This window comes from Trichomycterus rosablanca, chromosome 21 (assembly GCF_030014385.1).
Source record: "Trichomycterus rosablanca isolate fTriRos1 chromosome 21, fTriRos1.hap1, whole genome shotgun sequence".
NCBI lineage: Eukaryota > Metazoa > Chordata > Actinopteri > Siluriformes > Trichomycteridae > Trichomycterus > Trichomycterus rosablanca.
In genome coordinates, this window is record NC_086008.1 from 17,518,129 (window position 1) to 17,541,813 (window position 23,685).

At 42.4% G+C, this 23,685-nt stretch overlaps 1 protein-coding gene across 1 annotated transcript in view; it reads right to left on the reverse strand.

Annotated features, from left to right (window-relative positions):
• Positions 1-300: 300 nt before the first annotated feature.
• Positions 301-23,685, reverse strand: part of dapk1 (death-associated protein kinase 1) — a 191,159-nt gene continuing 167,774 nt past the window's right edge. Inside the window, exons 21-27 of the mRNA XM_063017857.1 lie at positions 21,453-21,638; positions 19,408-19,605; positions 18,946-19,084; positions 16,069-16,189; positions 13,227-13,415; positions 5,169-6,572; positions 301-707 (exon numbers count right to left, since the gene is read on the reverse strand). Of these exons, the coding sequence (XP_062873927.1) occupies positions 5,310-6,572; positions 13,227-13,415; positions 16,069-16,189; positions 18,946-19,084; positions 19,408-19,605; positions 21,453-21,638 (2,096 nt within the window). The 3' untranslated portion in view covers positions 301-707; positions 5,169-5,309. The remainder of the gene's footprint in view (positions 708-5,168; positions 6,573-13,226; positions 13,416-16,068; positions 16,190-18,945; positions 19,085-19,407; positions 19,606-21,452; positions 21,639-23,685) is intronic.

Here is a 23,685-nt window from a genome sequence, read left to right on the forward strand (position 1 = left end):
GTGATGGGTCTTGAACGGGCAACCTTCTAATTACTAGTCCAGTTACTAGTTCTAATTACTAGGCTACAATTGCCCTAATTGACCAACTGTGTCTGTCTGGTCAAAAAGATGCACACCAGTAACCCTGGGAAGTGCTCTGGCAGTGCTTCTGCAAATGCCATTCCTGCTGCTGGGTTGATGCCCTTCACACTGGAAATTTTAGGGTTTAGTGTAACATTTGGTTATACAAATGCTGGCATGAGCAGAAGTACATTTTAGAAAACCTTTGCCACAAAAACAGCAGAACTCAACATTCTCAGATAAACAATTTATTATAAAAATGTACTACACTGTTGTAAGGAGTATTAAGGACATGGCATTCAGAGACATGCTTTAAGAACAATATAAATAAAAGAAAGGTTGTGCAAAGAGATGACTGTACAATGTCTTAAATACACCAGTTCACTTTCCCAACGATTCACAAGAGTAGCAATAAAGGGAAAGCACGAACCTCAGCAATCAAACAGAGACAGACAGCTGAATAATACCAACAATCACAATAGAGAAAATGTGCTTTCTGGATGACAAGACTCCACACATTTCCCTTTCTTTTTTTTAAATTTACCTAAGTGACAGAGAACTATGAAGAAGGATGAGAAAAGCACAAGATCATTCAGAATTTCTTGCTTCATTTGGGAATCTGAACTGCATGACGCTCTCGTGTTCTTCTAGAAGAGTGAAAGAGTAAAAAGAGACAAACAATACATTCAGCTTCATTAAATTCCAGAAAAAACTCCAGTTCTCTTTAAAACACCAGACACTGAGGTGTAGAAACATGGTTTCTCATGAGGCATTGGTTAATCGATCACATTTATAAGACTAAACATACACAAAATGGTCAAAAGTATAAGAACACCCAAACAATCCATCCAAAATCATGAGCATTAATATGGAACCTATTCACTTATTCTGCTGAAACTGGCCTCTTACATTCAACAGCATCTGTAAGGTCAGGCATTAAATCCATCCTTACTACAGCCTGAGTTCCAATTCAACAGAACTGATCGGGTTCAGGTCAGGACTTGTGTTTAAATTCTTCCACACCAAATCTATGCACTTTCAATGGACTTCCACAAAAAGTGCACTTACGTTAAGAATTCCATGACTGGAATAACAAGACACCACTCACCACTCAGACTATGCAAAACAGATCAATATTCCTCCTTAAGCAAACTTTACACTTTTCAAATTTGGCACTAATAATTCAGCGTTGTCCGGAGTATTTCTGCCGTGCGCTCGGTGTTTTCAAGTGGCACTGGATTCACCACAAACCGGACCATGATGAAAAAATTATAATAACAAAAAACGATTGTGCTGGTTTGTCATTTCAACTGTCCGATGATGAAGCATGATGAACATTAATGGCTCCAGAGAAGGTTTTTTCACTGCTGTAGAGTCCAAGAACGATGGCATTGCGCATGGTGATCTTAGGCTTGTGTGCGTGGAGCACTATGTCCAGAGAGAGATGCTTCAAACTCCACCTTAAAGAGTCTCTCCGGTTAGCTTTGCAACTGAGCAATCACTGCTTCCAGATGTTTTCATTGTACACTATTGGCTTAAGCAACTGTACGGCACAGTAAATTTTTTGTATCCATGACGGATGTATTTGAATTCGCTGAATCCACTTATCAGAAGGGATGTTCACATACTTTTGGCCATGTAGTGTACACATATTTTGATTCCAGCGTTTCACAATCCTTGCCCGATTCAAACTCGTACACAGACGCGTCCTTTTGGTTTCAGTGTCATGTAGAAGAGCAGCATTAGAAATGAAAAGCTCAATCTGCTCTTGTGTGCTGTTGGATGCTATGAAACAGTAGATACATTAAAGCTGACGACTGTAACAATATTGAGATCATGCTTCAAAAAACAGCATTTTAAATCTGAATCACATTAATAATAGAAATTACTTTATAAGACATTCATGTTTTGTTAAATATAGAATGAACAGCAATATTTCATTATTGTTGTATATGACTTTTGCAATAATACTAGTATAAATGTGAACGTTTCAGAGCAAATCCTCATTTAAAGTAAACGCTGAGTTGGCGTTAAAGATTGTTTAATAATTCCCATGTGCTTTTTGTTGTTTTTTTAAAACATGCCCTTTAACCCTTTGTTCACACCGGCAGTACCTTTTGTATCTTTTGCTTCCTGTGTGTTCATTAATAGCGGGCGGTCCAGCTGCGAGTGTGCTGTGGTTATGTGGCTTTACGAGTACCAGAGTGCCATGCACGTAATAAAAGGGGTTTACAAGTTTACTTGGCAACCATGTGTTAGCGCTGAAATAGGCTGCAAATTAAACAGCATGTTACTGCACTATACAGTGCTGCAGTCATTTTCACTTGCAGTATACAGTCTAAGCAACTGAGTGTTAAGAGCCTTACTCAGGGGCCCAACAGTGGCAAGTGTTGGGGTTTAAACCAGCGACCTTCTACTTACTAGTCAATTACCTTAACCGCTAGGCTACAACTGCTTTATAAACAGTAAATGTCACACATAAATACATACATAAATAGACATAATACACTGATCAGCCATAACATTAAAACCACCTCCTTGTTTCTACACTCTGTCCATTTTATCAGCTCCACTTACCATATAGAAGCACTTCGTAGTTCTACAATTACTGACTGTAGTCCATCTGTTTCTCTGCATGCTTTGTTAGCCCTCTTTCATGTTGTTCTTTAATGGTCAGGACCCCCCAGGACCACTACAGAGCAGGTATTATTTAGGTGGTGGATCATTCTCAGCACTGCAGTGACACTGACATGGTGGTGGTGTGTTAGTGTGTGTTGTGCTGGTATGAGTGGATCAGACACAGCAGTGCTGCTGGAGTTTTTAAACACCTCACTGTCACTGCTGGACTGAGAATAGTCCACCAATCAAAATTATCCAGCCAACAGCGCCCCGTGGGCAGCGTCCTGTGACCACTGATGAGGGTCTAGAAGATGACCGACTCAAACAGCAGCAATAGATGAGCGATCGTCTCTGACTTCACATCTACAAGGTGGACCAACTAGGTAGGAGTGTCTTATAGAGTGGGCAGTGAGTGGATACGATACTTAAAAAGTCCAGCAGCGCTGCTGTGTCTGATCCGCTCATACCAGCACAACACACACTAACACACCACCACCATGTCAGTGTCACTGCAGTGCTGAGAATGATCCACTACCTAAATAATACCTGCTCTGTAGTGGTCCTGGGAGAGTCCTGACCATTGAAGAACAGCATGAAAGCAGGTTAAAAAGGTATGTAGAAAAACAGATGTACCTCAGTCGGTAATTGTAAAACTACAAAGTGCTTCTATATGGTAAGTGGAGCTGATAAAATGGACAGAGTGTAGGAGTGTAGGAAGGAGGTGGTTTTAATGTTATGGCTGATCAACGTATTTATGTTCTTGATGGTAAAAGTTCGATCTTAAGTTAAGTCTTGACTTCTGTCACATCGCCCAGTCTATAGATCTAATCCACCATGACAATTCAGTTTTCTATGCAGTTTGACATTAAGGATTCACTTCTACAGTAACGTTCATTGCTTAGTGGGGGCAGAATGAATTTACATGCTAATTAACTAAATTTAAGGCTATTTGTTAGACCTACATCCTAATTTAAATATTAATGACACCACTGGTACTACTTTAAAATGCGGTTTGAGACAGAACCAAGTTTAACCATTTAACAGAACAGATTTGACGTTTTGTGTTATTGTGCAGTTCTGACTATTCATCTGCTTAACATGCTCAGGGTTTTATACATGTTTTTTAAAGCATATTTTCTCCTTTTTTTGCTCGATTTATATATAAAAAAAGAATTAGCTTCTTCTTTATGTTCACTAGGAACAGATATCCAAGGCCTAGTGTCTGCATAATATTGATATTTATCAAAACAAAGCTTTTTGTAGTCTTTTAACATAATACAAGAACAACATAAGCGCTGATTAACATAAACTTATAACTTGGGCGCCCAGGTGGCACAGCGGCATATTCCGCTGGCACACCAGCGCCGAGATTCTGAACTCCTCGGTTCGAAACTCGGCGTTGCCACCGGTCGGCTGGGTGCCATTTAGCGGGCCTGCAGCAGGCTCGTTTCTTCAAACGCTGTGTAAGGACCCTGATCGGCAGATAGAGAGGCGTCCGAGCAGAATACATAGGTAAAAAAAAAGGGTTGTGCACGGGTCGGAGGAGGCGTGAGCAGCAATATACCCACCTCGATTGCAATCAGGGATCCCCCAGCAGCGGAAGACAAATTGACTATGCTAAATTGAGAGAAAAATACATAAATAAAAAAATAAAAAAATGTATAACCTGATCATCTGGGTTTTTTTTGGCACTACAAGACTAGTCATTGTTCGATTAATGATACTGGTTAAAAATCTCATTTGAATTTATTTCCAACAGCTAACACTTAATTCCAATTAAGAGTGCAGCTACAGAGCGGCTACAAACCTGAACAGTTCTTTTTAATCTTCCATTTAGTGTACTATTTTCTAATTTGTGACCTAAAAGGGCTAAAATCTGTGCACACAGGGCTAAAGGAGTACCAAAGAGATCAACGTCTGTCTTCAATGGTTAGGAGCACACCACTTTACTTGCATAAAATTAAACGTAGCCCATTCATTGATTGCACGACTGCCGGAGTGGACGCGGAGTAAACGGCGTTTGCGGTATTTAGGAATATGTATTAATTTGGCTACTGTATTTGACTAACCCTATCCCCCAAAATAAAAAAATAATGCTTAGTACATTTCCAATATGGATACCTTTCCAGCTTCGGTAGGTATGCTAAAACATTAGCATAAGGAAATCTTCAGGAAAAGTTTGAAGCTTGAAGTTTAAGCTTTAGAATTTTAGCAATAGGTTTATAAAAGGGTGTATAAAGGCGAAAACCAAAATACTGACAGATATTTAACTCAGTACAGGGCAATAGGCATGTCCAAGATGGCTCATTGACAACTGGCTTACCATTGTAAAGGCACTCAATTACTCGAATCACCTGTTTTGTTTAAGTTATTAGCTAGTTGTTCTCATTAAATTGTTTAAACGTTTTACAACAGATATCTGAAGGTATAAAAGAATCCAAAGTATTTCCCTCGTGTTTCACATGAATTTTTTTTCTCTTTCAAATCACCTCACAGGAAAAAAGACGTTGAGAGAGAGGAGAGCAGGAAGATTGATGTAACCGACTACCAAACTTCACAGATTCCAGTCAGTAATATAACAACACTCCGCGGGATGATTGCACTGTTCCTCCGAGAACACGGGTGGCGCTCTAGCGTGAGATGACGGAGCTGATGGAGTTATAAGACGTCCCGCCGTTGCAGACCGGCCCATAAGGCTCTGGCGGAGTGCCTACATTGTCTAAGCTGACCCGAAACACGGGCGCCGCTTTTAAAAGAAAGTCGGCAGCGTCGCGGCGGCCGAGTTCTCGGAGCTTGGTTAGCAGGACGCCAATGGTGGAGCCTGGATGCTGGCTCCAGTCGTGCAGGAGTGCTGCAGTAGGGCTCGGGACAGAGAAAGGGTCTGTCGGAGGAGTTCCGTTGGTCCCGGGGCTGTATTTAGCAGCTAGCTCGCTAAGCCCCAGGTTCATTGCTAGAAGACACCAGTCCTTGCCCAAGGTATCGGGTGGGTCGAGCATGCGGCTAAGTTTGCGTCGGGCCAGGTGGCTTATCTCAGCCACAGGTACATCTCCACCGAGACTTCCTTGTTTGTAGACATGGATGCAACCTAGCGCTACGATGCTAACAAAGCTCTCCCGGTATCCCCCCATCGTATTGGTTAGCGCGTTCTCGCCGCGCGCTTGAGCTCGAAGAAAGTCTCTGGGCTGGTAAAGCATGACAGGTCCGTGATGCTCACGCAGTTGCTGAGGACTTAAATAATGACGGGCGGTTAGCAAGCCCGGTAGGGTAACAGCTAGTAGTCCTTCTGCCATTCCACACAGAGTGTCCAGCATAGCGTAGCATCGGTTACGCTCCGACTCGGGCCCTCTTAGCTGTATCTCCAGACCTTGTCCGTGGTTAACCAGCAGAACCATGGCGTCAGCTCCGCCGATTCCGATCCGAGCACCACCGTTCCACAGCCTGACCTCATCAACCTCAGCCTCCGGTCTCTGCTGCCTGCACCAACGGCAAAGATTCACCTGGAGCTTGTGGAACAGGCCACAAGGGAACGGCGTCAAGTGCTCGGCTGGGACTATGCGAACGCCACCGTACAGCAGTGTGTCTTCCACCTGTTCGTCTTCGTCACTCCAGGAGCGCTGCAGATCGCCCGTGCGGATCAGGGCGGGCACGTCCACCATGCCCGGGTTGGTCATATCTCGGGCGCAGACGTCCATGGCGTCCAGAATCTGAAGGAGCTCGTCTACGTCGCCCTCAGCGACCAGAGTCTGGAGTTCTTCCTGGCGGTAGCGTCCTCTGTAATGGTGGATAGCTTTAGGGGTCTCGATGGAGAGGAGCTTGCCGAGGACGTTGGTGCAGAGCCAGCGTGGGTCTAACAGGATCACGTCCTGCACAGTTTCACTCTGTATGAGGTTAATCTGAGGGACAAAAAAGGGAAGATGTGTGAGTTTGTAATAAGCGCTAATTATACAACAATTATACAGTGGTACCTTGTAATTCAACTTTCTCTAAACTTAAAATCTTTAAAACTCGACGCCCTCCATCAAGAAATTTGTACCCTTAAACTCAGTGTTCAGCTTTTTATTTAAAATTACTTATTTAATTTCAAATTAACAATGATCAGCCGCTTGGTTTACAAATAGTTAATGGCTCACTAGAATCAGGCGTTTTCCCAAAGTCACTGAAAACAGCTGCCATTAAGCCACTCCTAAAAAAGAGAACTCTGGATGCGTCTGTGTTAAACAACTACAGGCCGGTCTCAAATCTTCCTTTCATAGCCAAGATCATTGAGAAAGTTGTTTACAATCAAGTCAGCAGTTTTTTGAATTCCAGTGGTTATTTTGACAAATTTCAGTCAGGCTTTCGAGCTCACCACAGCACTGAAACGGCTCTCATAAAAGTGTTAAATGATCTACGGCTGAATACTGACTCGGGTAAAATATCAGTTCTGGTTTTACTGGATCTTAGTGCTGCCTTTGACACTGTAGATCATAGAATATTGCTGGATAGGTTGGAAAACTGGGTTGGACTTTCCGGAACAGTCCTTAATTGGTTCAGGTCTTATTTAGAAGACCGGAGTTACTTCGTCACTATTGGCAGCTGTGAATCTGACAGGGTGGCTATGACATGTGGAATCCCCCAGGGATCAGTTCTCGGACCTCTTCTGTTCAATCTTTATATGCTGCCATTAGGCCAAATGCTACAGGCTAACAACATTGATTACCATAGTTATGCAGATGACACACAGATATATCTGGCTCTCTCACCAGATGATTACAGCCCAATAGATTCACTGTGTCAGTGTCTGGAGAACATCAATAACTGGATGAGCCAGAATTATTTACAGTTAAATAAGGACAAAACAGAGATTGTTGTGTTTGGCAGCAAATAAAAGAGGACCAGTGTCAGTGAACACCTCAGTTCCCGGGCTCTAAAAACCAAAGACCAAGTCCGAAATCTTGGCGTTCTAATAGACTCAGATCTCACATTCACCAGCCATATTAAAACCATCACCAAAACAGCCTTCTACCATCTTAGAAATATAGCCAAAATCAAGGGTCTAGTGTGCCAACAAGACCTAGAGAAGCTGATCCATGCTTTTATCTCCAGTAGGGTGGACTATTGTAATGGTCTCTTAACTGGACTTCCCAAAAAGACCATTAAACAGTTACAGCTCATTCAGAACGCTGCTGCTAGAGTTTTAACTAAGACGAAGAGAACTGAGCACATCACTCCAGTTCTAAAATCTCTACACTGGCTTCCGGTTAGTTACAGAATAGAATTTAAAGTGCTGCTACTGGTCTATAAATCACTGAATGGGTTCGGCCCAGAATACATCTCAGAAATGTTTAGAGAATATAAACCCAGTAGATCTCTTAGATCCATGGACTCAGGTCAGCTAGTTGAGCCCAGAGTCCAAACTAAACATGGTGAAGCAGCATTTAGCTGTTGGGCTGCATATAACTGGAACAGACTGCCAGGAGATATTAGATGTTCCGCAAATGTAGAAATCTTTAAATCCAGGTTAAAAACATTTCTTTTTTCTTGTGCCTATGATTAAGCTCGAAATTTTTGCTATTACCCTCATTTTACCATATTTCTTTTAGTTTTTCATGCTCTTCTAAATTGTAGTGTATATTTTACTATATTTTCTTTTAGTTTTCATGTCCTTAATTTTTTTTATCTCTCTTGTTTGAATTTCATGCTCTATTAATTGTAACTAAATGTTTGCAAGAAGTCTTTCTGAGGTTTTAGATCTCAGGAATGTTTTAATGCTTTTAATAATTTTTTTTTCCTTATGTAAAGCACTTTGAATTGCCACTGTGTATGAAAGGTGCTATACAAATAAACTTGCCTTGGTTTGAGCGATGCGGTGAAACGTCATCAAAGTGCGAATATGAGACGAATCTGCATTTGTCTGGAATAACTGTCAAGTTCACTCTGAAAGCGTTCACGTGTATCTGTGTTTAGCTGGATTTTCCTCACTGTTTCACTTTTAAACTTGTGTTAGAGCTCGAGGAGCTGAGAAATTGTAAGAGTCAGCTTTTCTGGGTCTAAAACGCTTACTGTTAAAAAAAAAAAGCTTAACGTGACTAAATGTATTAAAAGAACAACATATGAACGCTAAACCTCTCTTAATTATTAAGCCAGCTGTAGCCTAGTGGTTAAGGTACTGGACCAGTGCTCAGAGGGTCGCTGGTTCAAGCCCCACGACTGCAAGGTTGCTGCTGTTGGACCCTTGAGCAAGGCCCTTAAACCTCAATTGCACACAAATAAGCATTTTTCAAATTCGTTTAATATTAATCAAGCCCTCAAAATGTGGTGCTGTAGGTAAGTTTCCATAATAAAATTGTAATAAAAGAAAATAAAAACAAACTTGTCAGTATCCAATTACTAGAGAGTAAATATACGTAGTGGCAACTAAAACCAATTACTGTAATAATACTGCCACCTAGTGCATGCTTCCTCAAACTACATCCTGGAACAACCAGCAGACTTAAATGGCATTTAATTCTCAAATTCTTAATGACATTTAATTCCCGTTACACCACCAATTTATCCTGGTCAGGGTCGTGATGGCTCCAGCTTTCCCACAATCACTAGGTGCAATGCAGTTACACACCCCTGACAAAATGCCAATCCATCGCGGGGACTCGCACATTAACGATCACGTCTGTATGAAGACGCCTGACTGGCTGATAACACCGCTGTTCCACCTGAGCACCCAGGCCTTACTATTTGTCAAAAGACACAGTAATAGCTATTCAAAAAATAAAATGTTATATTTTACCATTATTTTATTTACATTTTATTTCCATCTTTAATCTAATTCGACTTCAGGTGGAGGTGGATCATACGACAGTTCATCTTGGTGCCACTTTAAGAGAACCTTGGTGAAAACAGAGAGAGGACTAATCGACCGTCTTCCATTGCTCATGTCCGGTTCGATCGCTGGTGCTTTCGATAATGGACAGGATTAGGACATTAGCAGACATTTGGACAGAAGCATGGACACTCTTACTGGCCTGTGACTACATACACTATATTGCCAAAAGTATTCGCTCGTCTGCCTTAACACGCGTATGAACTTGAGTGACGTCCCATTCTTAATCCATAGGGTTTAATATGATGTCGGCCCACCCTTTGCAGCTATAACAGCTTCAACTCTGGCTCACAGTCTCCGTGTTCTATCGGGTTGAGGTCAGGACTCTGTGCAGGCCAGTCAAGTTCTTCCACACCAAACTCGCTCATCCGTGTCTTTATGGACCTTGCTTTGTGAACTGGTGCACAGTCATGTTGGAACAGGAAGGGGCCATCCCCAAACTGTTCCCACAAAGTTGGGAGCATGAAATTGTCCAAAATCTCTTGGTATGCTGAAGCATTAAGAGTTCCTTTCACTGGAACTAAGAGGCCGAGCCCAACTCCTGAAAAACGACTCCACACCATAATCCCCCCTCCACCAAACTTTACACTTGGCACAATGCAGTCAGACGAGTACCGTTCTCCTGGCAACCGCCAAACCGCGAAAAGACTCGTCCATCGGATCGCCAGACGGAGAAGCGTGATTCGTCACCCCAGAGAACACGTCTCCACTGCTCTAGAGTCCAGTGGCGGCGTGCTTTACACCACTGCGTCCGCCGCTTTGCATCGCGCTCGGTGATGTAAGGCTTGGATGCAGCTGCTCGGCCATGGAGACCCATTCCATGAAGCTCTCTACGCACTGTTCTTGAGCTAATCTGAAGCCCACATGAAGTTTGGAGGTCTGTAGCGATCGACTCTGCAGAAAGTCGGCGACCTCTGCGCACTATGCGCCTCAGCTTCCGCCGACCCCGCTCTGTCATTTTACATGGACTACTACTTTGTAGTCGAGTTGCTGTCGTTCCCAATCGCTCCCACTTGGTTATAATACCACTGACGGTCGACTATGGAATATTTAGTAGTGAGGAAATTTCACGACTGGACTTGTTGCACAGGCGGCATCCTATCACTGTACCACACTGGAATTCACCGAGCTCCTGAGAGCGACCCATTCTTTCACTAATGTTTGTAGAAGCAGTCTGCATGCCTAGGTGCTCGGTTTTATACACCTGTGGCCATGGAAGTGATTGGAACACCTGAATTCAATGATTTGGATGGGTGAGTGAATACTTTTGGCAATATAGTGTATCTTCCATACTTAAATGGTTTGATGCTCTATGTAGTGGGACACATTCACCTCATCACCAGTATTAAAATAATCTGCTATTTGAGACACAGTAGCTTTTCTGTTGGTCTGTATCAGACACCACAGCCTGCATGTTCTCTGGAATTAATGATCCTTGGCTGTCCAATCTATCTTATCTTACTCATGACAGGATTTTATCTTGTTTTCAGACCATGTTTCTCAAGTAGAATCTACAGGGGATGGAATTTAAGAGAAAGATTTAAGTTTCTTGGCCCCTTTTGAATAGTGGTGATAAAACAGGACTTTATATGGGAAGTCACTTTCCCTGAAGATCAGTTAAAAGCATCAGTTAAATAATTATATATTAAAAGCATTACTCAGAGGAAAATGTGATTACACTCTTACATAATATGCCAGCTGATTAACGCTACAGTTGTTCTCCTGGCTGTTTTGATGTTGTTACACCGTTAACAGCAGTGTAGGTGGTGCGAGTGGAATAATAGAGTGAAAGCTATTCAGCCAATTCCACCCACAGCCATCCGTTAAAACGCACAAACACAAAAGAAATGCCAAATAGCACTACTGAATACAGATGAGCAGTGGAAACGAAGTCGAAATTAAATGCATTTTTAGATGCAGTTCATGATTAACTGAACAAAACTTTTTCATTCACTGCAGCACACACAGTGGTGAGCCAAAACATTAGGACCATCAGTTTAATATATTAAAACAGCATTGAGCCTCTAAGCCACGGGCTCTACAAGACATCTAAAGGAGTCCTGTGGTGTCTGGTACCAGGACCGATAACATTAAAACCACCTCCTTGTTTCTACACTCACTGTCCGTTTGATCAGCTCCACTTACCATATAGAAGCACTTTGTAGTTCTACAATTACTGACTGTAGTCCATCTGTTTCTCTGCATGCTTTGTTAGCCTCCTTTCATGCTGTTCTTCAATGGTCAGGACTCTCCCAGGACCACTACAGAGCAGGTATTATTTAGGTGGTGGGTCATTCTCAGCACTGCTGTGACACTGACATGGTGGTGGTGTGTTAGTGTGTGTTGTGCTGGTATGAGTGGATCGGACACAGCAGCGCTGCTGAAGTTTTTAAACACCTCACTGTCACTGCTGGACTGAAAATAGTCCACCAACCAAAAACATATCCAGCCAACGGTGCCCCGTGGGCAGCGTCCTGTGACCACTGATGAAGGTCTACAAGGTGGACCAGCTAGGTAGGAGTGTCTAATACAGTGGACGGTGAGTGGACACGGTATTTAAAAACTCCAGCAGCGCTGCTGTGTCTGATCCACTCATACCAGCACAACACACACTAACACACCACCACCGTGTCAGTGTCACTGCAGTGCTAAATAATAACTACTTTGTGGTGGTCATGTGGGGGTCCTGACCATTAAAGAACAGGGTGAAAGCAGGCTAAAAATATATGTAGAGAAACAGATGGACTACAGTCAGTAATTGTAGAACTACTTCTAGAAGTGCTTCTATGTGGTAAGAGGAGCTGATAAAATGGACAGTGAGTGTAGAAACAAGGAGGTGGTTTTAATGTTATGGCTGATCAGTGTATGTCGCAAGGTGGATCATACTACAGTTCATCTTGGTGCCACTTTAAGGGAACCTTGGTGAGAACAGAGAGAGGACCAATCGATGTTCCTCCATTGCTCCGATGTCCAGTTCTTATCCATGCTGCTTTCGATAGGAGTTGGATGTTAGCAGACATTTGGGCAGGAGCATGGACACTCTGACTGGCTTCCTTTTGGCCCCATACACCAAAGGTTTGATGTACTGTGTAGTGTGACACATTCACCTCATCACCAGTATTAAAATAATCTGCCATTTGAGCCACAGTAGCTCTTCTGTTGGTCTGTACCAGACACCAGTCTTCATGTTCTCTGTAATCAATGAGTCTTGGCCACCCAATAACCTGTCAGCGATTTGTGGCTTGTCCCTCCTCAGACCACTGTCAGTGGGTACTCACCACGGCTGCCTGTACAATCTTTATTGCAATTTTTCGGCCGTTACACATTGACGCTGGCTGAAACTAATCGATAATTAGGAAGCGTGTCCTCCTTGTATCTATTTATAGACTGTCTTTTGGTAATTTATTGGAATTTCTGTAGGCAGATGTAACATTTTTAACATTTTCATTCATCTGGCCATAACGGTTCGGCCCTAATCACGGTCACTCAGATCTTAAAGTTGCAGTCAGCACATGAACTAGCAGTACCTACCAGCAGCCCAGCATTTCCAGCATTTCAAGCATCAATCCCTGACCATCAAGTGCACAACTCTTGTGAAAGAAACACAACCATGAACATTTTTGGGGTGGTCCTTATGTTTTGCCTCATCAGTGTATACTGTATGTACACAGATTAGAAGAATCCACACCTCTCCCATGCTGTGCAGCTGTAAGGCTAGTTCACGCAGATCCTCCTCGTTGGCCAGAGGGTTGATCTGCTCCTGCACATCTGCTACAAACTGCTGCAACGACATGAGCTGGTTTGGTCCAGTCGCTTTGCGCCAGGAGGGCAGAGTGCCCAACAGTTTCTCTGCTAGCTGAGTCATGGGCTTACACTTCTGAAAGAGAACAAGAGAAAGAATAGTGTAAGAAAATAGAAAATAAATACATTCACATTCATTTTATCATGTTATAATTACACTATATGCAGGTATTATTTAGGTGGTGGGTCATTCTCAGCACTGCAGTGACACTGACATGGTGGTGGTGTGTTAGTGTGTGTTGTGCTAATATGAGTGGATCAGACACAGCAGCGCTGCTGGAGTTTGTAAATACCGTGTCCACTCTATTAGACACTCCTACCTAGCTGGTCCACCTTGTAGATGTAAAGTCAGAGACGATCGCTCATCTATTGCTGCTGTTTGTGTCGGTCATCTTCTAGACCTTCATCAGTGGTCACAGGACGCTACCCACGGGGCGCTGTTGGCTGGATGTTTTCGGTTGGTGGACTATTCTATCCACTCATACAAGCACAACACACACCAACACACCACCACCACGTCATTGTTACTGCAGTGCCGAGAATGATCCACCACCTAAATAATACCTGCTCTGTGGTGGTCCTGACCATTGAAGAACAGCATGAAAGGGGGCTAACAAAGCATGCAGAGAAACAGATGGACTACAGTCAGTAATTGTAGAACTACAAAGTGCTTCTATATGGTAAGTGAAGCTGATTAAATGGACAGTAAGTGTAGAAACAAGGAGGTGGTTTTAATGTTATGGCTGATCACTGTATGTACTATCAGTTTTGTGTTAAAAAAAAAAAAAAACTTGATAAGCGTGACTGCTTTTCGTTGGTTAAATATTCCATCCATTGTGTTTAAATTGCTAGTTTATATAAATTTTTGTGGTACCTTGGGTACTTTGTTAGTATGTTATGGGTATTTTACAGTGGTTGTAGATCTCCATTGGCATCTTGTATACACTACTGTCTGTTCGGTTTGCTTTCCAGGCAGTGACTTTGGAAAATGCAGACCAAAAACAAGCTCCATAGCAGCCACCCCAACATCCAAGCTCAGCGATTCATTCTGCCACAGGGCAGGAGTAGCTCAGCGGTTAAGATAGACTAGTAGGCTGGTAATCAAAAGATCACTGGTTCAAGCCCCACATCTGCCAGCTTGCCACTGTTGGGCCCTTGAGCAAGGCCCTCATATTCTCAATTGTAAGTCGCTTTGGATAAAGGCATCTGCTACTGTAAATGCTAAAAATGTAATGTAATATAGGCCTTGATTAAGGGTTTTATGTCTGATAGGGTACATTTGCAGGTTTCCCTCGTTGCTCTCTTACCTAACTGGTCTGATTTCTCATTTCCAGTAATGCCACCATGTCCCAGGATCCAGCATAATTTTTTTTATTTTATTTTTTTTTATACATTTTTACCCCTTTTTCTCCCCTTTTTAGCGCATCCAATTGTTCAATTAGCATCGTGCTTCCTCTCTGTCCATGCCGAACCCTGCCCTGACGGAGGTGATTGAAGCTAACCCGTATCCCCTCCGAAACACGAGCAGCAGCCAGATGCATCTTTGCCACACACACATTGACGAGTTTGGCGCCACCTAGCGTTGCATGCGGAGAGACACACCCTAAGGGCACCCTCTCCCATCTCTGTGTAAGCGCCTCCAATCAGCCGGCAGAGAACGCAATCGCATTCTGACAGAGAGAGACCCACATCCGGTTCTTTGTCCCACCCCCCACATGAGCAACCGGCCAATCGTTGCTCATATAGCCACTCAGCTTCGAACCGGTAAAGCAAGGCTGGATTCGATACCACGCTTCTCAGAATCCAGCCCTGGTTGCAGCGCGTTTCTTTTTACCGCTGCGCCACCTGAGCGGCGATCCAGCATAATTTGATGTCATATTTGCAGCTATTGATTTCTTCGAGTTTTAGATGGATTAGAATGTGAAAATGTACGTTATGGTTGTGTGTAAAGCTTTATCCACATAAAGGCTCTAAATTTCATTTCAGTTCATCTTGGTACATCAGATCATATTCATGAAGCTTAAAAACATAACAATGTGGGCTAAGTAAAGCCCAATAATAGATCATCTTTAGCCAGTATCTCCCAGACTCAGCCTGACCGCGGCCCTCTTTGCAAAGTGACACAAACACGTGCCCCTTTTACCCCTGTTTGAAAAGTTTGGGAATCACATCGCTTTTTTACATTATAACTTTTATAATGTCACTTCATATCATTCATCGTACTACTTGATGTTGTGTAGATGGAGACAGAGTGGGTGGAATGTGGTAAAGACAGTCAACTCGAAGAAAAAGGCAGATTAGTAGGAAATGGCTGCAGGTATGTGTAGGAGGCACAGAAGAATAGACAAACTACTGTAGGAGACAGCAGAGAGAGTCTCATTACAGAGAATGTAGATAAAAAGCTTTGTGTGAGCATCTATGTCTAAGATATAAGGACTAGAAGTGGGTCATGGCATACAACAGTTTTACTTACACACAAGACATGACAAGAAACATGGTGAAACAGAAAGAAGAGGATTTTCACAGACAACTACATCATTATGCACTTAAAATACTGCTATTAATATTTCAACTGCCAGGAAAGAAACTAAATATCTAATCCAACTATAATCACAGTAAAGTTTCTGGCCTCATTAGTGAACACAGAACGACATCAATCTTAAACTTCAAAGAACGTCTTAATCCCAATGCTGTTTCATCAGTGCACTGAGTGAACAGAGTGCTCTTACTGAGATGATGGAGTTGCGCAGATCTAATAAGAGATTTCTCAGCAACTTCATGTCTTTTGAGGTGGAGGCTCCAGAGTCCATTATGAAGAGCTTGTCGGCTATTTGCAGATCGTTTCCAAACCTGACAGAGATTAAAAGCAGTTTTATTAAATTAAGCAATGAAAGCTTTCAGAACTGTCAAAGTTACAGTACTACTTTATTATTTCTGCTAAAGTTTGGCTACCTCTGGCCAAATTATAGATTTTTTTCAAATTAAGAAGAAAGGAACCCTGTGATTTAGTTGGGTGTCCAAACTTGTGTATGTGCCACAATTTGTATTTTATTTTCTTTAAAAATTGTAAAGGTTTAATGAATATAATGTTAAGTGCAACAACACATGCAGAATAAATGTGTGTAATTATTTAATTTTTGTATTAACTCTGTTTGCATCTGCACATTGTTAAGCATTTCATTTAGTATAAATATTAGGGCTGTCGTTAATTGCATTAATTAAAGATCGCGATAAAAAAAAAAATCGAGAATAATTTTTAATCAAACAATTTTTATTGGGCTTTGTTTGTGCCACTTTAAACATGTGTCACTGTGGTAATTGCCGCTGATTTAACACAGCAACATTGTGTATAGCAATAACACTGGAGTTACAAATTACTTGAGCTGCCGCTACTACATACTGTGAAATATAGGGTGTTTTAAATAATCATTTATGTTTTCAAAAAGCATGAGAAATCATCAATAGACAAAATTACAGTTATTAATTGACGCTTTAATATCATCTTTGGTCAGAGCAAACGTTTGTTTCATCAGGCGTCTACGCACACGGATACGCGTCACAGGGTAAATGAGCTCAGACTCAGTCTAACTTTATCTCAGATGAATTTAGATGGAAAGCTCATGAACTGTACACGTCGTGGGAACACTACAAACGCTGGTGTTAAATGGTTCACAGTGGACTGTAGACGCTTTAACATAGTTAACGATGTGGGTCGACATTACGTTATACGTGTTGCATCTAGAAATGGTTCATGTTAGTACCCTGAGCATCTGTTTCCAGTGGCAGGGTTACGAACAGAAAAAGATCCTCACTTCTGTCAGATAATGTGAACAGACTTGTCATTTTAAATAACCGGCTGAAATATGGGTAGCTGTTAACAACTTTATATAGGCATTGGCTGGCTTTCTAAAAAGAATTGAGATTTAATAATTTTATCATAATTTTATTATATATTTTTATTGGTAAACATGTTCTTGCAATAAAAATGTGCATAACTTCAAATTTTGCTTATTATTTTTGCAGTCGTTTAATTACGATTGATTTGGTTCTTTAATCGCGATTAATCTCGATTAAAAATTGTAATCGTGTGACAGCCCTAATAAATATGAAATAAAAATGAAACGGCAGCTGTAGTAATTAACAAAGCTTTCTAAAGTCATGGACCCATGTACATTTAACAGTAGTAAATATAAAAAATTTTTTTTTTCAATTTAATAATGTTCAAAAGGTTTTACATGATTTTTTTATTTACCTATTTAGAACAGTACTAGTTACTAGCAAATTAAGACATCTCGGACTGTTATAAGAATAAAATGTTAACTATGACATTATAAAATGAAAAAAAGAGAAAACAATATTAGTGTGGCTTGATCCCACTTAATACATCCCTAATTCTGATTTTACAATTATTGGATCTGAATCATGATCGTGATGTGCTGACTGCCTGAATCCCTGACTCCCTGTTATCTGACTCCCTGAATCACTGACTCCCTGAATCCCTGAATCGCTGACTCCCTGAATCGCTGACTCCCTGCTGTCAATTTACTAATTCTCAATACATGTATCATTAGATAAAAATACTGCAAATAAGACCCTGTGCTTTAGACGCTCAGGTGGCGCAGCGGTAAACCAGAGCTGGATTCTGAGTACCTCGTATCGAATCCAGCTCTGCCTCCCCGGTTCGAGGCTGAGTGGCTGTATGAACAACGATTGGCCGGTTGCTCAGTTGGGGGGTGGGACAAAGAACCGGATGTGGGTCTCTCTCTGTCACAATGCTATTACGACCTCTGCCGGCTGATTAGAGGCGCCTGCACAGAGATGAGGAAGAGTGCTCTTAGGGTGTGTCTCTCCGCATGCAACGCTAGGTGGCGCCACACTCATCAATGTGTGGGTGGCAAAAATGCATCCGGCTGCTGCCCATGTTTCGGAGGGGATAGATATCTCCTCGGTCAGGGCGGGGTTCGGCATAGACAGAGAGGAAGCACGATGCAAATTGAACGATTGGATGCGCTAAAGGGGGAGAAAAAGGGAAAAAAAAAACCTGTGTCTTGACCCCAGCTTATAAACAAGATGTGACACGTGAAAAAATTTTTTTTGTTGTACTGTCCACCTGTTTATGTATATATGACAAATAAAAGGTTTCTATTCTACTAGTAAATCAAGACAACTTGGACTGTTATAAAATGTTAGCTATGACTATTAAAAAACTACACATTTTGGAAGGCTGGGATGTTTTACATCTCTGTAAAATTAATGTCCATGCATGCTATAAGGTACTTTTATTCAGAAAATGCATTTAAAAAGACAAAAAAAACTTGATAAGACTAATAAATAAAAAAATCATTATAAGTTAAAAACATGATTCATCTCTAATTCTGATTTTACGATTTTGATTCACCAACTCTCTGATTCTGATGTGCTGACTCCCTGAGTCGCTGACTCCCTGACTGATTCGCTGATTTCCGATCTCAATCGACTTATTCTCAATACATGTATCAATCAATGAAAGATGCTGCAAGGAAATGATACACCAAAATAATACAGCAAAATTGCTGAGTAATTTTTAAACTACTTAATATTTAATTCAACATTGACGAGAACGTTACCTGTTGCGAACTTCTTTTAGTAACGATCTCTCCTTGTCGTAGCTGAACTCTCCACCGAAGGATCGAGGCAGGCTGGCGATGTCAGCATGTGTTGCCACCAGCACCACTTGCAGAGGATTTCTGATCTTCCCTCCAAAAGCTACAAAACAAAAGAGAACTTCAGTCTCCAGTGCTACCCACTGAGCCACCATGCCACCCATGTCTGTATGTAGACGCACACAGGCTGATAGCACCGCTGGGAATTCGAGACCTGGAGCTTAGAAAGAGTGAGCTCCCCCCCCCAATCATCAAATTTATGATCTCATTTGATGAATGGTTTGGAAATCCTTAAGAATGAATTATTTGTAAACAATTATGTACTTATGTAATTATGTAGCATTTAATAACAGATATAAATCCCCATGATAAATGTATCCCATAAGCCACTCTATAGGAGACCATGCAGCGCATACACTAACTTACCGATGTTGTCCTCGGGCAGCGTAAGGGCCTTGAGGCAGTTGAGCCAGAAGGTAATGTGGCTGAGTTGAGTCTCGTACGGCTCCTCCAGGCTGAACAGCACCAGGTGGATGGCTGTGCTATCGTTGGCCAAAAAATAGTCATAGGTGCAGTAGTATACTGGATTACCCGAGAACTCCCACACGCTGAACTCTCCAACACCTGATGCACACACCCAAAATAATATGCATTAATAAATATCCTTCCTGACTCCTTTAAGATTTCCAGAAGAATAGAATGCCTTTATTTGTCATTTATACAGATACACATGTACAGTACAATTAATCTTTTTCTGTATATCCCAGGTTTGATTGGAAGCTGGGGTCAGAGCACAGGGTCAGAGATTGTACAACGTCCCTGGAGCAGACAGGGTTAAGGGCCTTGCTAAAGGACCCAACAGTGGCTGCATGGCAGGGCCTGGATTTGAACCGACAATCCTCCAATTGATAGCCCAAAGCTCTACCCACTAGGCTACCACTGTTTGTTGTTTGTGCCCTTTTTAGACACACACAGGCACAACACTCATGCTGACTGAAACGAGCTGCAGGCTAGCACCCTCCTCCTCCTCGTGTGAAGACAAGAGCCGCTCTTTTATATTTTGGTTGGAAACGGTGAGGGTGGGAGGAGTAGTAATCGGTCGTGTCCGAGAGACTGAGAGAGAGCTTATAGTCCGGATTTAGTGCCATCTGATTTCCATCTTTTTGGATGCTCAAAGAAGCTTTAAGGGGAAGAAGGTTTTTATGTGATGATGATGTGAAAACAGCAGTGCATCAGTGGCTACGTGCTCAACCAATATTTTTTTGGTTGTTTTTTTTTTTTTTTGAGATCCTTACTATTAGAAATTTATCAAAAACGTGAAAAAAAAAACCCTGTAAAAATGGTCTCTGATGGCTGAAACTGTAGGACATTCTAATAAAATGTGTTTGATTGTTTGGGGTGCACCACAGAATTGACAGGTTGGTGCCTGCACGCCAACCAGCAGGTGTCGGTGGGTTAGGGCAGTATGGTCGATTCGGCACCTGGTAATAATTGTCTGGTCGTGCCTATTTAAGAAAAATCGATTGTGTTTAATGTTGAGATTTGGAGTTATTTCATACAGTTTGTTTTGAGTATTGGTGGACCAGTCTTCTTGCCATTTTATTTTACAGTAGTTTTTGATTTCTGGGTAAGCATCAATCTTTGGGATGTATCTCCAAGCAATATCTTTGTTTCTTGCTTCCTTTGCCAAGCTGTCTGCTTTTTCATTTCCCTCTATACCATAATGACTTGGAATCCAGCAGTAGACAACGGAAAATCCTCGGCTGTATAGTTCTTTGTCCAGTCTAAGCAGTTCTTGTATTATTGCGTGATTTGTTTTCATGGACTCAAGAGCTTGCACACTCGTATTAATGCATTTCCCCTTCAATTTTCCTCCAATTACCTGATTTGTATTTTCACCTCCACTGCTGCAGACCTCCACTCCTGATCTAGGAGAGGCGCGCATTGATATCCCCGTCACACACTGATATCCCCCGTCTCTGTGCAGGCGCCGACGACCAGCCAGCAGAGGTCGTAATCACAGTAGTTATGAGCAAACCCAGTTAGCAGAGCTGTGATTCAAACTCGCAAGCTCGAGATGTCAGCGTTCTACTTCTTAGAAAGAGCTTTAGCATGTACTGAGGAAAATGTCAACCAGAAAGCATGTATCGCTGCTGCAGCAGGAAAAGGGTGATCCCTTATCATGTCTTTCGCTCTGAGACCCAGGCAATCTTCTCTGTAAAAATGGTGGGCTAGAGCGATGGACTGCTGTGCCCCAACCACCCCCAGGATACACTTTTTATTAAGAGCACTTCAGCACAGAACTATGACTAATAATAACTTAGTCATGGCACATGGCGCATAAATGCTAATGAATATTTGAATAAGATGTGACCAGCTGCTTTTTGTAGCTTGTTTAGTAAGTTCAGAAATAAAATGATCCATGTAGTTAAAAAAAACAAAACAATAGAGCTTGATGGTGAGTGTCTGACCGTTGACGTTGGCCGAGTGGATGTCGATGGCCTTGGTTGCAGTGTCGTCAGTCGTGTTGAGGGCGCTGTGTACAGGAGTAAACACTTCCAGCACTCCTTTAGTCAGACTGGGTTCAAACATCATACTGCGACTCCTCACACTCACGTTCTCACAGCCTGGATACAGGTTTGAGATGCTGACAGAGACTAAAACACACACACACACACAAAGACCAGAGAGAGATAAATACATACATAATTACATATTTAAGGTTGTCTAATATATATGAACAAAGCTAACCCACGCCCTCTCCGACACTTGGGCAGCATGCCGTATGCATCTTGCATCTTGTCACCTACACTTTGACGAGTGCAGTGCAGCTCAGCACTGTGTACGGAGAGACACACCCTGACAGCACCTCTTTTCCCATCTCTGTGCACGCGCCATCAATCAGCCAGCAGAGGTCGCAATCGTATCAGCCATGAGAGAGACCCCATCTGGCTTAATCCCTCCCCAAACTGAACAACAGGCCAATCGTTGTTCATGTGGCCACTCAGCCCTAGCCGGCAGGCAGAGCCGAGATTCGGTACGATGTATTCGAGATCCCAGCTCTGGTTCCAGGGTGTGTTTTTACCGCTGCGCCACCTGAGCGGCTCATCTTAAATATTTTTCATTTCTTTTTATTTTCATGCTTTACCACCACTTTATCCTGGTCAGGGAAGCAGCGGGTCTAGTTTCCCAGGAAACAATGTGCGCAACGCTATAACACACCCCTGACAGGACGCCAATCCATCGCAGAGCCACCGCTTCCCAAACACACGTCTGTATGTAGACGCCCGGCCAGCTGATAGCACAGCTGGGGAAACCCAGAAGAGAGGAAATGTGAGTATTTGAAGTGGATATATGCATGAAATGTAGATAAAATGCTTATATTGTTGGTTTCTCTCAATGTATTGAGATTAAATTAGAATTAGCAAAGATTTAAATGGAGAATCAGGGTGTTAAATAGTCCTAAACGTGTCTAATTTACAGTGCAGACCACTGTGGAGCTGTAAAATGGCAGGAAGCAGTTCTGCAGTCAACACACTCATCAGTGTCACCCAGAGAAAGCCTTGCTTTTTTTATTCTTGTTCTTTTGACTGCATGTGGGTTTGGAGAACGCGTTAGTCACACCGTGCTGAATATGTCTGGCACACTTGCCATCTTCCACAGAACTCTGCGGCTTTCCCTTACACTTTTATTTCCTCTCATAAAGCACAGTGACATGAGTCTCTTGTGGGAGGAAATACAATGCAACTGCTCAGAAACCTAGAAACCTTAGGATATGGCTGTTCGGAAGTTGGGCCAAGAGCTGATGAACATGTCTAGGGTAGAACGGAAGGAGGACAAACCCCCCGGTTAGGGTTGCACTTATAAAAAATATAAGGGTCTTACGCAGGAACATGATCAAAATCAAACCAGCAGAATCTCACAATCATATTTATGCTGTCCGTTTTACTTTAAATAAATCAACATAAAAAATCACAATATTTAATAATGCTTTGCTATCATTGCAAAATTAAAGTGTACGGTAAACAGCAGAACCGCGACCCAGATCAATCACACAGCAGCAGCAGAAAATCGTAACCACTTATCTGCTTACCTGATCTACAGGGGTTGGACAAAATAACTGAAACACCTGGTTTTAGACCACAATAATTTATTAGTATGGTGTAGGGCCTCCTTTTGCGGCCAATACAGCGTCAATTCGTCTTGGAAATGACATATACAAGTCCTGCACAGTGGTCAGAGGGATTTTAAGCCATTCTTCTTGCAGGATAGTGGCCAGGTCACTACGTGATGCTGGTGGAGGAAAACGTTTCCTGACTCGCTTCTCCAAAACACCCCAAAGTGGCTCAATAATATTTAGATCTGGTGACTGTGCAGGCCATGGGAGATGTTCAACTTCACTTTCATGTTCATCAAACCAATCTTTCACCAGTCTTGCTGTGTGTATTGGTGCATTGTCATCCTGATACACGGCACCGCCATTGGATGCACATGGTCCTCCAGAATGGTTCGGTAGTCCTTGGCAGTGACGCGCCCATCTAGCACAAGTATTGGGCCAAGGGAATGCCATGATATGGCAGCCCAAACCATCACTGATCCACCCCCATGCTTCACTCTGGGCATGCAACAGTCTGGGTGGTACGCTTCTTTGGGGCTTCTCCACACCGTAACTCTCCCGGATGTGGGGAAAACAGTAAAGGTGGA